Raw genomic sequence first — 13,757 nt, 5'->3', positions numbered from 1 at the left:
GCACGCGATTGGCGCTCGCGGCGCAAGCCCCGCCCCGTCCCAACGCCCCGGATGTCGGGGCGGCGCCGCCACACGGGCCCTTCTGGACCCTTCCGCGGGCCTGGGCCACACCCCCGCCCGGCCCGTCTGCCCAATCAGCGCCCGAAGCGCCGGGCGGCGGCCAATGGGCGGCGCGGGGAGGCGGGGCCGGGTGGCGCGCGGGGGTGGCCGGGAGTGCGCGCGCGGGCTGTGACGCAGCTGCGGCCCGGGGAGGCGGCGGAGGCACCGCGGGCCTGACCCGGCCCGACCGGCCCCGACCGACCCGGCCCGGCCCCACGCAGCACCGCCGCTCCTCCGACACCGCACCGGCACCCGCGGTGAGCCCCCGCGCCGCCACGAACCGCCCCGCCTCGCCTTTTGCGCCGGGACACCGGCCGGGCCCCGAGAGGGAGGGGAGGAGGGAAGGGAGGCTGTGCGGGCAGGGCAAGGGCCGTGAGGGGACCGGGACCTCTCGGGAGGCACCCGCTGTCCTGCCCCGGCGGTCCCTGGGGAGCCGCCCCCCGCCCGCTCTCGGGGACTTTCCGGGGCTCTTTGCGGGTCTCAGGGGTGTTCTCCAGGGTGTACCCGGGGTGTTCTCCAGGGTATGGGAAGCGGCCCGGGGTGTCCCCGGGGTCGGGAGGTCACGGCAGCCCCCTCTCTCTGCGGGAATTCTTTACAGCCGTGGTGGTTGTTTGTGAGTTAAAGCCGCGTCGAATAGTTGCGGTGTGAAGTTGCGTTAATGGGTGGTAGTTTAAAGCCGTGTTCGTGAGCTGTGGCTTGGGGCCCCGGCGGTGACCGCGGTTCCGTCACGGGTGGCTCTCCGCGGGGCGGCCGGGGCTGCTGTTAACCTCTAATTGAAGCCCCTCGAGTGAAGGGTCCCCCCTCGGCCGGGGGTACAGTTCTATAAAACCCTGAGTCCAGAGCACTGAGTGCCACGGCCAAGCCTTCCTTGGGCACCTCCAGGGGTGGGGACTCCACCAGGGAGTGCTCCCAGGGAACAAGGGACAGGAGGAGAGGGAACGGCCTCCAGCTGTGCCAGGGGAGGCTCAGGTGGGACAGGAGGAGGAATTTCCTGCTGGAAAGGGTGGTGAGGCCTTGGCAGGGGCTGCCCAGGGAGGTTTGGAGTGCCCAGCCCTGGAGGTGTCCCAGGAAGGCCTGGCCGTGGCACTCAGTGCTCTGGGCTGGGGGACAAGGTGGGGATGGGGCACAGGGGGGATCCATGGGCTGGGAGGGCTTTTCCAGCCCCAATAATCCCATGGGAGAGGGTGAGGAGGGCTCGGTGTGGGTGCAGTGTTACTCTGGGGCTGCAGTGCTCTCCTAGGAGCAGCTCTTGGCTTGGGGGGCTCTGAGTGTTTCAGAGCAGCTTTTTCAGGCTTTTATTGAAATTCTCCTCCCTGTGCCTGAGGGAGTCTGTGAGGACTCGCTTGTGGGTTTGGGGACAGTCTTAACACCCCAAACTGTGAGGGGAGGCTGCTGGGAGCAGTTGGAGTTTACAGAAATCATCCCTGTTACTGTTTGTGGAACAGTCACAGACTCTCTTGAGCAGGAGGGGACTCCCAAGGATTTTCCAAGTCCTGGCCCTGCCCAGGACACCCCAGCCATCCCAGCAGGAAGTGTGGGATGCTGGTTTGGTCTCTGGTTGTTCTGGGATGGGGGGAGGCTGCAGCTGCTCCCACTCTGCATTTGGCTGTTCCCAGAAGGTGCTATTGAGTTTGGGGAAACAAATCCTTGTAATTCCAAGGCTGAGCAGATGGATTTAGTGCTTTCCCTGCAGGAGGCTGTGCTGGGCACAGCCTGTGTGGTTCCTGAGCTGGGACTGGGGAGCTGCCAAACCTGGGCACAGGGAAAGGGGCACGTTTGGCTTTAGCTGCAGTTGTTGGTGTTGGGACAGCGCTGCCTTGAGAGGGGGTTTGGGAATATTCTTGGGATGGGCTGTGTGGGAATTGCTGAGCTTCCTAGTTCTGCACTGCTGTGTGTCAGCTACACCTGCCAGGAGTTAACTGAGCTTTGAAGGGAATACTGGCATTTTTCTTTGGTGGATACTGGGATTTTTTTGGTGAATATGGGAATTTTTTATTGTTAATATGGCATTGTTTTGCCCAGTACTGGCGTTTTTTTGGGAATACTGTCATTCTCAGAGGTGGAGCTGCAGGCATTGGCCCCACTGTGGGAAAACACCACACACTCCCTGTCAGGATAGTGCTGGATTTGTTGACAAACTTAGGGACTGGGAGCAGAGTTTGTTCTTGTTTGTGATCAGGGAACAGGTCGGAGAGGGGCAGCCAGGGATGTGCAGTCACTGAACTGGGGGGCTGGAAATGGAACTTGGCCCTGTGGGAATGGGGCAGGACTCTTGGGAACAGCAAGCTGTGGGAAGTGGGGAGCAGAGGGAAGGTGCATTCCTGTCATCCTCCTGCAGTGCATTCCCACTTGTCACGTTTTAAGCAGTTGCCAAATAGGGTTGAACAGGAAAATCAGTCGTGGAAAGGCCTGGGAACGTTGTGGGAACACAGTGTGGAAAGCAGAGCTGTGATCAGGGGTGACACCTCAGTGTTAGTGCCACCTCCTTACCTGTGCTGTCACTGGAATGTTGGTGCCCTTGTCCCCCTGGGGTTCTGGCAGGGTAGGAATTGCTCAGTGTGCCCTAAACACGCTGCCATGGGTTCCATGGCTGAAGGATCCCGGTGGGATTGCTGCCCTCAGCCATGAGCGGGATGAAAAAGGAGTTTGCAGGATAAGCTTTAAAACCTGAATTCTTCTTTTCAGGTCTTGGGAGAAGACCTGATCCATCCTGAAAATGTTCAACAAATCCTTTGGAACTCCATTCGGAGGCAGCACCGGCTTTGGGACAACTTCAACTTTTGGGCAAAGTAAGTCAGACATGTCAGCTGAGTCGAAGGTGCTCTTTGGTGAGCTGTTCTTCCCTGGGGTGCAGCTCAGAGCATCCTGTGGAGGGGCTGACCCCTTGAGGGGTGGGATTAGGGAGCTGCCGAGCTCTCCAGCTCACTTGGATGGGTTCAGGAGCCCAAGCCTTTAATGTGGGGAGGCAGCAGGATTCCATGGCTGCTGTTGAGACTTCCTTTCCTAGAAAGAGGGAGAACTCAAGGGGAGGCTGTGGCGCTGGGGTTTGTTGGGATGGAAGCCGTCAGGCCTGGGTTTGTTGGGAAGGCTGGGAAGGCAGAGCCGTGTCTCCTGGGGGTGTTTGGAGGAGCCCCCCGGAGGGGGCAGGGCAGGGCTCACCTGGCTGTACTTCCAGATGCCGGCTTTGGGACGACCAGCGGAGGGGCCTTCGGGACGTCGGCCTTCGGCTCCAACAACAACACAGGAGGCCTGTTTGGGAGCACCCAGACAAAGCCAGGTACTGTGGGGCGTGGGGAGAGTGGGACAGGCCTGGAGGGGGGCAAGGGCAAGAAACCCAAACCGAGGAGCCAGCAACAAAACATGATCATGATGAAACACGATCAAACGCCCTCCCAACCCCAAAACGCAGAACCCCATCAGAACCCCCAAGCGAAGGAGGGTGTGGGTGTCTTACAGTGTTTTCTGTCCTCAGGCTTGTTTGGGTCGACGACCTTCAGCCAACCAGCCACATCCTCCACCAACACTGGCTTCGGCTTTGGGACATCCACGGGGACCTCCAACAGCCTCTTTGGAACCACCAGCACTGGTGGAGGCCTCTTCTCGTCCCAGAACAACGCCTTTGCTCAGAACAAACCGGCTGGCTTTGGGAGTGAGCGACACCGCCCCTCTCCCACTGGGTGTTCGGGGGGGCTGGGGGGTTTTCTCCTGAGGGGTACAGAGGCATCCTGGTGTCCACAGCAGCCAAGGGCGAGCCTGACATGCTCCTGCATCTGGAGCTGTGATTCCAGCTGTAAATTTCAAAATAAGTTGCAAGAGGTGTTTGGCTGGAATTTTCTATTCTGAAACGTTTCCTGGGGCTGTTTGATTTCGGGTTTTTATCCTGCTGTGGTGGAGCAGTTGCAGCATGAAATGCCTTTAAACTCTGGTATAATTCCACAAAGCAAAAGCTGCTGCTTGTAGTAGCGCCTTCTGAGAAGAGAAATGGAACTTCACTGATTCTCTTTATTGTAAAATGATTGTGTAATTTTCTTCCTGCTTGTCAGGAGCACAAGGAAACTGGTTGCTGTGGTTTTTGTGGTGTTTCCTGGGGTGCTGAGTTAGGGGCACTTCTGCAGCAGAAAACTGCATTAGCAGCACAATCAGTTTCCAGGTCTCCTGTCACATTGTTTTTTCCAGCTGCTTTTTCCACTTTCAAAGTATTTCATAATTTTAATAAATTGTTGGGTTTAAGTTTTAAGCTTCAGGTTTGTTTTAATGGAGATGTTCTAATTTGCTTGTGTTTCCCTCAGACTTCGGTACGAGCACCAGCAGTGGGGGGCTCTTTGGGACCACCAACACCACCTCCAACCCCTTTGGGAGCACCTCTGGCTCCCTCTTCGGCCCCACCAGCTTCACTGCTGCTCCCACTGGCACGACTATTAAGTTCAATGTAAGTTCTGGTTTTCTTCTCAGCCTGTTCACTGTGGGGAGCATTCCATGCTGCAGGTATTGGTGTGGCGTCTCGGTCACTGAGGTGAAGAAGTGAGGAGTTCAAATGCAAGTGTTCTGCAGTGGTGAGGAACTGCTGGAGTGGAAATAGGAGGTGTAATTAATTCCATAAATTAGGTTTGTTTTTCTCCTGAGCTTCACAAAGTTCTCAAACACTGTGAAATTCCAGACTTGCTGGGTTTAGAGCTGTGTTAATGCTGAAGGGGTAAAGCAGCTCTTAAAGCTGAGCCTTTGCAGGAAGTGCCACGGAATTCCAGGTGATCCATGGCAAATAAAGGTAAAAGACATCTTGGAATGGGTCAGAATCAGTGCAGTTCTCCCTGAGCCAGCCTGGCTTTGGGAATGGGAGCTGGAATGTGAGGAGTGGTGCCCCATCCCCTTTGGGTGAGTTCCCTTTAAGATGGGATTCAGTAACTACTGGGAAGTTCTGTGGCAGTTGGACCTGGAGGGTGGCCCAGCAGAGAGGCCTTCCTGGACCTGGGGTAACTGGTGCCTGCTGGAAAGAGGGATTTTTTCCCCCAGTTATTTGTTCGTGCAGATCTTGTCCCTCTTTGTTTTGGGGCTGAGCTGCTGTAAGGCTGAGCTCTGCTGCCTGGGGCAGAGCTGTTGCTGGCTGGCCTGGCTGGGCAGCTGAAGTGCTGTTGCTGTGTGCCTTCAGAGCACTGGTAAAAAAGGGGGCAGTGAAATCCATGCAGAGCTCCAGGACTGGTGTCACAGGTGGAGATAAGCTACTTTGCAGTGAAACCGAAAGCAGAATTGCTGTGAGTTGTTTTGGGTGTTCCTGGGGTAAATTCCACTGTTGATTGTCACTGAACACACCTGGGTGAGGCCTCAGCTGTGCAGATACACCTGGAATAGAAAACAGAGTCACAGACTGGGTTGGGTTGGGAGAGGCCTCAAAGTCCACCCCCTGCCATGGGCAGGGACACCTTCCACCAGCCCAGGTTGCTCCAAGCCCCGTCCAACCTGGCCTTGGACACTTGCAGGGATCCAGTGGCAGCCACAGCTTCTCTGGGCAACCTGGGCCAGGGCCTCCCCACCCTCACAGGGAAGGATTTCTTCCCAATATCCCATCCAACCCTGCCCTGTGGCAGTGGAAGCCATTTCCTGTGTCCTGTCCCTCCATCCCTTGTCCCCAGTCCCTCTCCAGCTCTCCTGGAGCCCCTTTAGGCCCTGCAAGGGGCTCTCAGCTCTCCCTGGAGCCTTCTCTTCTCCAGGTGAACCCCCCCAGCTTTCCCATCCTGGCTCCAGAGCAGAGGGGCTCCAGCCCTTGGAGCCTCCTCTGGACCTGCTCCAGCAGTTCCATGTCTTTATCCTGGGAGTCCAGAGCTGGAGGCAGCACTGCAGGTGGGGTCTCACCTGAGCAGAGCAGATAAGTCACACAGAACCTCAGGTCCGTGCTGAGGGTAGGATTTCCCAGGATCTGCAGGGAATGCTGACTGTGTTACCTCCAGTCTGGCTGGATGTTAACCCGAGTCCCTCCTCCTTCCCCGCAGCCCCCGAACGGCACCGACACCATGGTGAAATCCGGCGTCAGCACCAACATCAACACCAAGCACCAGTGCATCACTGCCATGAAGGAGTACGAGAGCAAGTCCCTTGAGGTCAGTCTGGGGGGTCACACATCCTGGCCTTGCTTGGCTGTTGGTCAGCTTGGCTTAGCTTGGCCTTTTTTGGACCATCGTTGTCTTCCGTGCTCATTAACGTGAGAGTATTAATGAACCTTCAATATCTGCATCGCACACAGGAGAGGTGTCCTCAAGTAAAGCAGTTAATGCAACCCCACGTTAATTGCAGCTGGGTTTAAATGCTTAATGCAGGTTTGGAAGAGCTGAAATTCCATCTTGTCAGAAGGACACGGGATCCTGCTGGGAACAGTCCTGCCCTGCTGAGATAACAGCAGGATCCCAGACAAAACTCAGCTGTTTATTATGAACTGGTGTTCCCAAGGATTGCACCTGAAGCCTCCCCATTGGGGTTGGTTTATTTGATCCTTCAAAACAGATCTATGGAAAAGATCTGAAAAAGCTCTTGGGAGCCAAATCGAAGCCCAAACGTGGATCTAAGTTCAGGTCCTGGTTTTGGGGTCCTTATTTTTAAAAATGTAGGTGTTGCAGCTTTTCTTGAACCTTCACCTTGGTGTAGGTTGAGTGCTGTGTGAATGTGCCAAAGACACTTGTCCTGGGTAAAAAGAGCTGGATTTTCCTGCAGGAACTCCGTTTGGAAGATTACCAGGCGAATCGGAAGGGGCCCTCGAATCCGGTGGGAGCAGGAGCAGCCACAAGCTTGTTTGGCTCTTCCACTGCCACATCCAGCACAGCCACGGGACTCTTTGGCTCTTCCACCACCAATACAGGCTTTTCCTATGGGCAGAATAAAACTGCCTTTGGAACCAGTAAGTACTGCCCAGCCCTGGATTGCTGTGACTGGATGTGCAAACATTCTGTTCAGCTGTAAAACTCTGGGGTGTGAGCTCAGAACTGCACTGGTTGTTCAGAGTTCACTGATGGGGCTCTTTGCCATAGAAATCTCTGTTTTCTTGCTTGCCTTGGGAATTCAAACACCAGTTGGAATTTTATTAGTTTTGATGCAAACTGAAAGGTAAATAGATCACAGAATCCCAGAATGGTTTGGGCTGGGAAGGGACCTTAAAGCCCATCCGGTCCCACCCCCTGCCATGGGCAGGGACACCTTCCACCAGCCCAGGTTGCTCCAAGCCCTGTCCAACCTGGCCTTGGGCACTTCCAGGGATCCAGGGGCAGCCACAGCTTCTCTGGGCAACCTGGACCAGGGCCTCCCCACCCTCACAGGGAAGGATTTCTTCCTAAGAATGGATATTTTTGTTCATTGAGTTTGACTGTCAACAGATCAAAATCCTCCAGACTGTAAGAATGGAAGTGGTTATGGGGTGACCAGTGACAGGACCCAAGGGAACAGCTGGAACTGGGACAGGGCAGGCTCAGGGTGGATCTCTGGGAAAGGTTCTTCCCCCAGAGGGTGGTGGGCACTGCCCAGGCTCCCCAGGGCAGTGTCACGGCCCCAAGGCTGCCAGAGCTCCAGGAGGGTTTGGACAACACTCTGAGGGACAGGGGGGAGTGTTGGGGTGTCCTGGGCAGGACCAGGAGTGGACTGGGTGATCCTCAGGAGTCCCTCCCAGCTCAGGATATTCCATTCCTCTTTTCCTGTTTGCCTGTCCGAGGGTGGGCCCAGCTGGGTGTGGGTGAGCACTGAGGGTGTGTCCTGTCCTGCTGTGTCACAGGTACCACGGGCTTTGGCACCGGCACCACGGGGGGGCTCTTTGGGCAGCCCTCCCAGAGCACGAGCCTGTTCAACAAACCCTTCGGCCAGGCCACGACCACGCAGAACACCGGCTTCTCCTTCGGGGGCACCAGCACCCTGGGCCAGCCCAACACCAGCACCATGGTAAGGGGCTGAGCACGGCTGGGCCACTGCTGCAGGGCACGGGGAGCCCGTGGGCCGGGGGGCCCGTGGGACAGGGCCTTCCCTCCCATTGCAGCCCGGCTGGGTGGACGCAGGATGCTGAGCTGGGAATGCTGTGGGCAAGGGAGAGCCTCCTGCCAGTGAGGCTGTGTCGGGATAACGGGCAGCACTCAGCTGGGCACCACTAATGTGCCTGTTCCCTTCTCCAGGCACACTGCTCTCCAGCAACTCTAGTGTTTCCATTCCTGTTCACACAGATAATAGAATTCCATGATTAACCTCCTGTGGGAATTCATTAACTGTTCTGGACTTCATGGTGACTAATGAGCAGCAATCCTGGGCTCTTGTGACACAAAGATGCTGCATAGCTGTGGCCTGTTGCATAACTAGGGACTTTGGTTCCAAAAATCCTATATCCATTGTGAATTTGTTGTGACTTCTCCCAGAAAACCCTGTGAATTGTTTCTTTTCCATGTCCTTTACTCAGCCATGAGAAAATTCCAATATCCTTTAAAGCTAAGAGCATAAATTCTTCAGGTTTTTTTTTTTTTTAATTTCCTTTTTGTAACTAATTTCTTGGAGGAGGACTAAAGCTTCTGGAATGCTCTTCCTCCCTCCTCTTCCCCCAGCACAAGGGCTAATGTACCATCATTTTCCTGCCTGATTTTGTGTGTTGGATCTGTTACTGTCAGTGCTGGACTTGGAAAAGCCTTGGAGCATGACCTTAACCTGGTTCCTGTTCGTAGGGTCTCTTTGGGGTCACCCAGCCCTCGCAGCCCGGAGGCCTTTTTGGGACAGCTGCCAATACAAATGCTGGGACTGGATTTGGAACGGGAACAGGCCTTTTTGGACAAGCCAACACAGGATTTGGTGTTGGTGGTTCGGTATGTTTGTGCCTTACTAATGAAAGAGAGAAAACCAACCCCAGTCCTGTTCCAGGGCAGTGACCTCCATGAAAGGAGCGTTAGCTTAGGAGTTAAGATGCCTGAGATGCAAGAACAGGGTGGTTTGATGTAAACTGAAGGATAAACATGTGTAATAGAGCCATTTTTTTAACGAGTGATGTGTGGAGGGATGAAAACAGCAGGAGAGGCCGAGGCTCTCAGTGCCTGTGTGGCACCAAGGCTTCCTCAGCGCAGGGCTGGAAATCCAGCTTGGAAGTTGTGGTGATGCCTGAACCAAAAATGAACTTGAGTCATGATGTTCAGTCATTTTGGTTCTGGTGGAGTGAAATCACAGAATCACTGGGGTTGGAAAAGACCCTTAAGCCCCTCGAGTCCAACCCTGGGAGTTGGTTTTGGGAGGTGCTTGTGGCTTGTGATACCCCCTGGCTCGTGGGAGGCTGTGTGGGCTCAGTTGTGCTTGGCCTTAGTTCTGCCTCCTTGCCTGCAGCCAAACACCAATACAACTCCTGCAATATCAGCCTGCCAGGTTTCTAAATTCCTTTTCTTTTCCCTTCAGACCCTGTTTGGGAACAAGCCTGCTGGATTTGGAGCCACCACGACCAGCGCGCCGTCGTTCGGAACCACCACGGGCGGTGGGCTCTTCGGTAACAAACCCCCCTCCAGACCCTGCCACCTGGGGAGCAGGGAAAAACAGTGGGATTTCAGTCATTTCAACCTGTCCTGCTTATACCACACCCCTGACTGTGAGCAGCACGTGCTCAGGGATCGAGGGTGTTAAAGGTGCAGGGAAATGTGGTGGGTGCTGGTTTGTACCTTGGCTCTTGTGGAACAACCTGAGGCAGAAGGTTAAGTACCTTAAGTGGTTAAGTACCATGGTTTGGTGAGTCCCTAAGAGAAGGTGCAGTCTGTGGTGGCCAGGAGGGACAATGGGATCCTGAGATACATGAGGAAGAGCACTGAACGTGATACCACGTTGGATTTGTGGTGCCCATCGCAGCAGTTTGAACTGTGTCCTTGAGCTGTGCTTGTGCAAATCAGAATTCCCACCTGCTCTGTGGTGGGAGTCACAGAAATGGGTGTGTGGTATGAACAGTGTCAAGTAGGGTTTGTTCTTTCAGTTGAAGAAAACACAGTTTACTCTGTTGCCAGATCAGCACCATCCCATCAGCTCTGGCTTTCAGTAAAACCTTGGAGTTTGTAACAAACTGAAAAGCTTAAGAAGGCAAACCAGCATTTTTCTGTGCCATTTTTAGTGTTATATTCATAACTTTAATACGTTTATTGCCACTGAAATTGCTCTTTGCTGCTTGTCAGTTTAACCTGCACTGCTGGAAGGAGTGTGAGATTTGCCCTTGACTGTGGCAGGGCTCTTCGCTTTTTTAATTTAAACGCTTGGGTTTAGTTTCACTTCTAATCAGCTGCTCGTTCTGTTCTTGAAGGTTTTGGTGCCAACACTGCTGGAAATAGTTTGTTTGGAAATAAGCCTGCAACTGGGACTCTGGGAACTGGACTTGGAACAGGGTTTGGAACAGGTAAGAGTTTCTCAGCTCACCTCTTCCCAGCCTAAGCCCAGTCATCAGACTGCAGTGCTGATCCAGCCTGGGGATTGCCTGTAACTGAGGTAGGAAAGGCTGTGAAGGCTTCAAGCCAGGGATCCCAGTTTCAGAGCTTGTTAACTCAGTGCTAATGACCTATTAGAAACTGGGCAGCACTGGTGGAACTGGTGAGGTCCTCTGTGTTCAGACCCTCTGGTCTGATCCCGTGAGTCCTGCGTGTAGCATCCATGGACACGGGCAGTGTTTCCTGCAGTTCAATAAGGAGCTGATTCTTTGCTGGGCTTGTAAGTTTGCCACAGTGTCACAGTCAGTGACATTCACCTCTCCTGTCACAGCTCTGGGGGCAGGACAGACGTCCTTGTTTGGAAACACCCAGCCCAAGCTGGGGGGAACGCTGGGAACGGGAGCGTTTGGAGCGCCGGGATTCAACACCTCCACAGCCACTCTGGGCTTTGGGGCCCCTCAGCCTGCTGTAGGTGAGTGTCCCTGAACCCAGCTGCTGCTTCCTGCCTTGTGTCCGTGTGCCTGAACACAGGAGCACACCTCACCCAAAGGCTTTGGGGTGACAGAACATCTTGGAGGCCCCTGCTGTCCTCAGGAGCAGTGGAGACTGTGTTAATGACCTGTGTTTTTTTTTTTTTTGCTAATTATATGTATATTTTTAAGTAATTCCAAGTCACTTAAGCTTTGTTTTCAAGATTACTGACATTTCCTATCATTGGATTTGGGCAGCAAGAGTAGATGCTTACAAAAAAATAGGGAAATGCAGCATTGGCTTCTTCAGTAATTCCAGATAGGAGGGACCTGGAGGGACTTTATTGGGCCACTGGGAACATAAATAAGATCCATTAGTCTCCAGCTCTCCTCTTGACTTGTTGCAGACCCTGACAGTAAGCTGTTGTTCCTGAGAGTGGTTTTGTTGTTCTTTAGGAATGCACAGATTCACTCTGTTTTTTTTGGAATTAGAATTAAGCTGCTCTTGGTGGCTTGAATACTTCAGTGTGAGCACTTAGGGCATTTTAATGGGAGTTAAAATTAGATACTAGAAGAGGGAGAGACAAAATTAAGAGTACCCTGTAGAGAGGACCTGCCCTGCAGCAGCAATGCAAAAATTCTGCATGAAATATTTGCCCTGCCCAGCCTTTCAGAAGCCAGCTGGACTAGCTGAGTATTTTGGCAGGCCAGGCTCTTCCACTGCCCTGTAGCTCTCCATACCCTCAGCTCTTCACCCATGGGAGCTTAGGGAAGGTGGTTGCACACTCTGGAGGAGGAGGTGCTGTGGCAGACGCTGTCCTGCCTGCCCTGGTTCAGCAGCAGGGCTGTAAAGCTGCAGTGCTTTGTCTTGCAGCCCTGACAGACCCCAACGCCTCGGCGGCCCAGCAGGCTGTCCTGCAGCAGCACCTCAACAGCCTCACCTACTCCCCCTTCGGAGACTCCCCGCTCTTCAGAAACCCCATGTCCGACCCAAAGAAGAAAGAGGAGGTAAGAGCACAACACACTGAACTCATTTGTGGGGCAGAGTTGAAGTTACTTTGGTTTGTGTTCACTGTCCTCACTTGAATGCACAGGGAGCAGTGAAATAAGTTGCTCTCTGTGTTCTCCCAGTGGTGCAGTGGCTTTTGACCCTCTCCAAGACACAAACTGCTTTATCTTGCTCCAGTGGAAGGTTCCCTGCCTGTGGCAGGGGAGTTGGAGCTGGATGATCTTTATAGTCCCTTCCAACCCAAACCATTCCATGACTTCCTGCTTTTGCCTGCAGCAGAGCCTTGCCTTTGGAGTTCTTGTGCTCACTGCTGCTGGTTGGGAATAAAGATGGGTAGTTGCTAATGCTTGGAATAATTCTAGAGATGTGCTTGAGCTTTGCTTAGGACATCTCTGAGAGTCTCTGTCAAACCTTTCCCTGCTGCCTTGTTTAAAATACAACAAACCAAACACTTTTCAGGTTTTTGAAGTGTTAAGGGAGGTTGTAAGTGGCTGCTTCCCCAGGGCAGATTGCAGGGGCTGGAGATGGGTCCTGCCTGGCAGCTGGAACCCAGCACAGGGCCTGGGGGGCACATAGGTCCAGGCTGATGGATGAGGCTGTTCCTGGAGGCCTCCTACCTGAGTTTGTTTATTGCTTCCCCTGTGACTTCTCATCCCCTTTGCATTTCCAGGCCCTGGGCTGGAGCACCTTCCAGCCGTCCCCAAACCTTCACAGCACGTGCTCTGGCAGTTCCAACTCTCCCTGTTTCTGTTTCAGAGGCTGAAGCCAACCAACCCAGCAGCCCAGAAAGCCCTGACAACACCCACTCACTACAAGCTGACCCCCCGGCCGGCGACCCGGGTGCGGCCCAAGGCCCTGCAGTCGTCGGGATCCGCCAAGTCCAAGCTCTTCGACGGGCTGGACGACGACGAGCCCTCCCTGTCCAACGGGGCCTTCATGCCAAAGTCAGTGTCTGGGGCAGGGCTGAGAATCTTCTCGTCAGGCCCAGTAAACTCCTGGGGAGTTTCCTAAATCCTGTCATTTCCTGCCCTGGTTCAAATAGGAATAGGGATGGCGAGTTTTCTGTAAGACTTGAATAGAACTGTGTTCTGCAGAGGAGGTGAAAAAGTTCAGCTTAAACTGTTAAGGCCCAATAAGCTGTAAAATGAGGTCAGCCCACAATGGGAGCAAAGCTCCTATGAAATCAAGTAGGAATTCTTACCAGGAAAGCTTGCACAGGGTAATACTCCCTCCTCCTGCACTAAGAGTGTCACCAGGTTTGCTGCTGCCCTCAGCAAGGAGGCACATTTCTGGTGGGTTTATCCCAAGCCCTGGTTCTGTTTCAGATCCACACATGTTTCTGTGAGGAATAAATTGTGGATCCGCCCAAGTGAACCTTTTGGTTCAATCTTCTGGGGCATCAGTGACAATCAAAGAAAAAAGGGGTTTGGAAAGCTTTGGAGTTTAGTAAAAACAAAGAGCACAAAGTAGACTGACCCTGCAGTAAAATGAACCTGCACCTGTGGGCAGACCTCCTGTGCCTCTGGAAAAACTGATTTGAAAAACAGGGAACCCAGTGGTTTGCTGAGCTTGGGCTTTGAGACTTTCACTGACTTGTGCATTTTACACCTACCCATAAACCAAAGCCTTGAATGGAATTCCAAAAAGAGTTTTGGTATCTCCAACAGGAGACTTGATATGTCCTGAGTGTGGGAACAGGTCCTAGAGCTGGTTCTGGTCCATCTGAATTAAGCATGAAATGTGTATTTATGCAGTGGATAGATCCAAATGCCCAAGTGTGGGTGT

The 13,757-nt window shown here is 53.7% G+C and overlaps 1 protein-coding gene across 1 annotated transcript in view; it reads left to right on the top strand.

The window, feature by feature from the left end:
- The first annotated feature begins 225 nt into the window (after positions 1-225).
- Positions 226-13,757, top strand: part of NUP98 (nucleoporin 98 and 96 precursor) — a 32,430-nt gene continuing 18,898 nt past the window's right edge. The window contains exons 1-14 of the mRNA XM_027719382.2: positions 226-356; positions 2,785-2,888; positions 3,275-3,376; positions 3,572-3,748; positions 4,389-4,528; positions 6,084-6,191; positions 6,799-6,982; positions 7,847-8,010; positions 8,775-8,912; positions 9,490-9,577; positions 10,373-10,465; positions 10,825-10,965; positions 11,838-11,971; positions 12,729-12,916. Of these exons, the coding sequence (XP_027575183.2) occupies positions 2,816-2,888; positions 3,275-3,376; positions 3,572-3,748; positions 4,389-4,528; positions 6,084-6,191; positions 6,799-6,982; positions 7,847-8,010; positions 8,775-8,912; positions 9,490-9,577; positions 10,373-10,465; positions 10,825-10,965; positions 11,838-11,971; positions 12,729-12,916 (1,730 nt within the window). The 5' untranslated portion in view covers positions 226-356; positions 2,785-2,815. The remainder of the gene's footprint in view (positions 357-2,784; positions 2,889-3,274; positions 3,377-3,571; positions 3,749-4,388; positions 4,529-6,083; positions 6,192-6,798; positions 6,983-7,846; positions 8,011-8,774; positions 8,913-9,489; positions 9,578-10,372; positions 10,466-10,824; positions 10,966-11,837; positions 11,972-12,728; positions 12,917-13,757) is intronic.

The sequence above is a fragment of the Pipra filicauda genome, unplaced genomic scaffold (genome assembly GCF_003945595.2).
Source record: "Pipra filicauda isolate LSUMZ 115617 unplaced genomic scaffold, ASM394559v2 scaffold591_size256279_pilon, whole genome shotgun sequence".
Classification (NCBI taxonomy): Eukaryota; Metazoa; Chordata; class Aves; order Passeriformes; family Pipridae; genus Pipra; species Pipra filicauda.
Note: the sequence above shows the minus strand (reverse complement) of the source record. Positions and strands in the feature narration are given on the sequence as shown.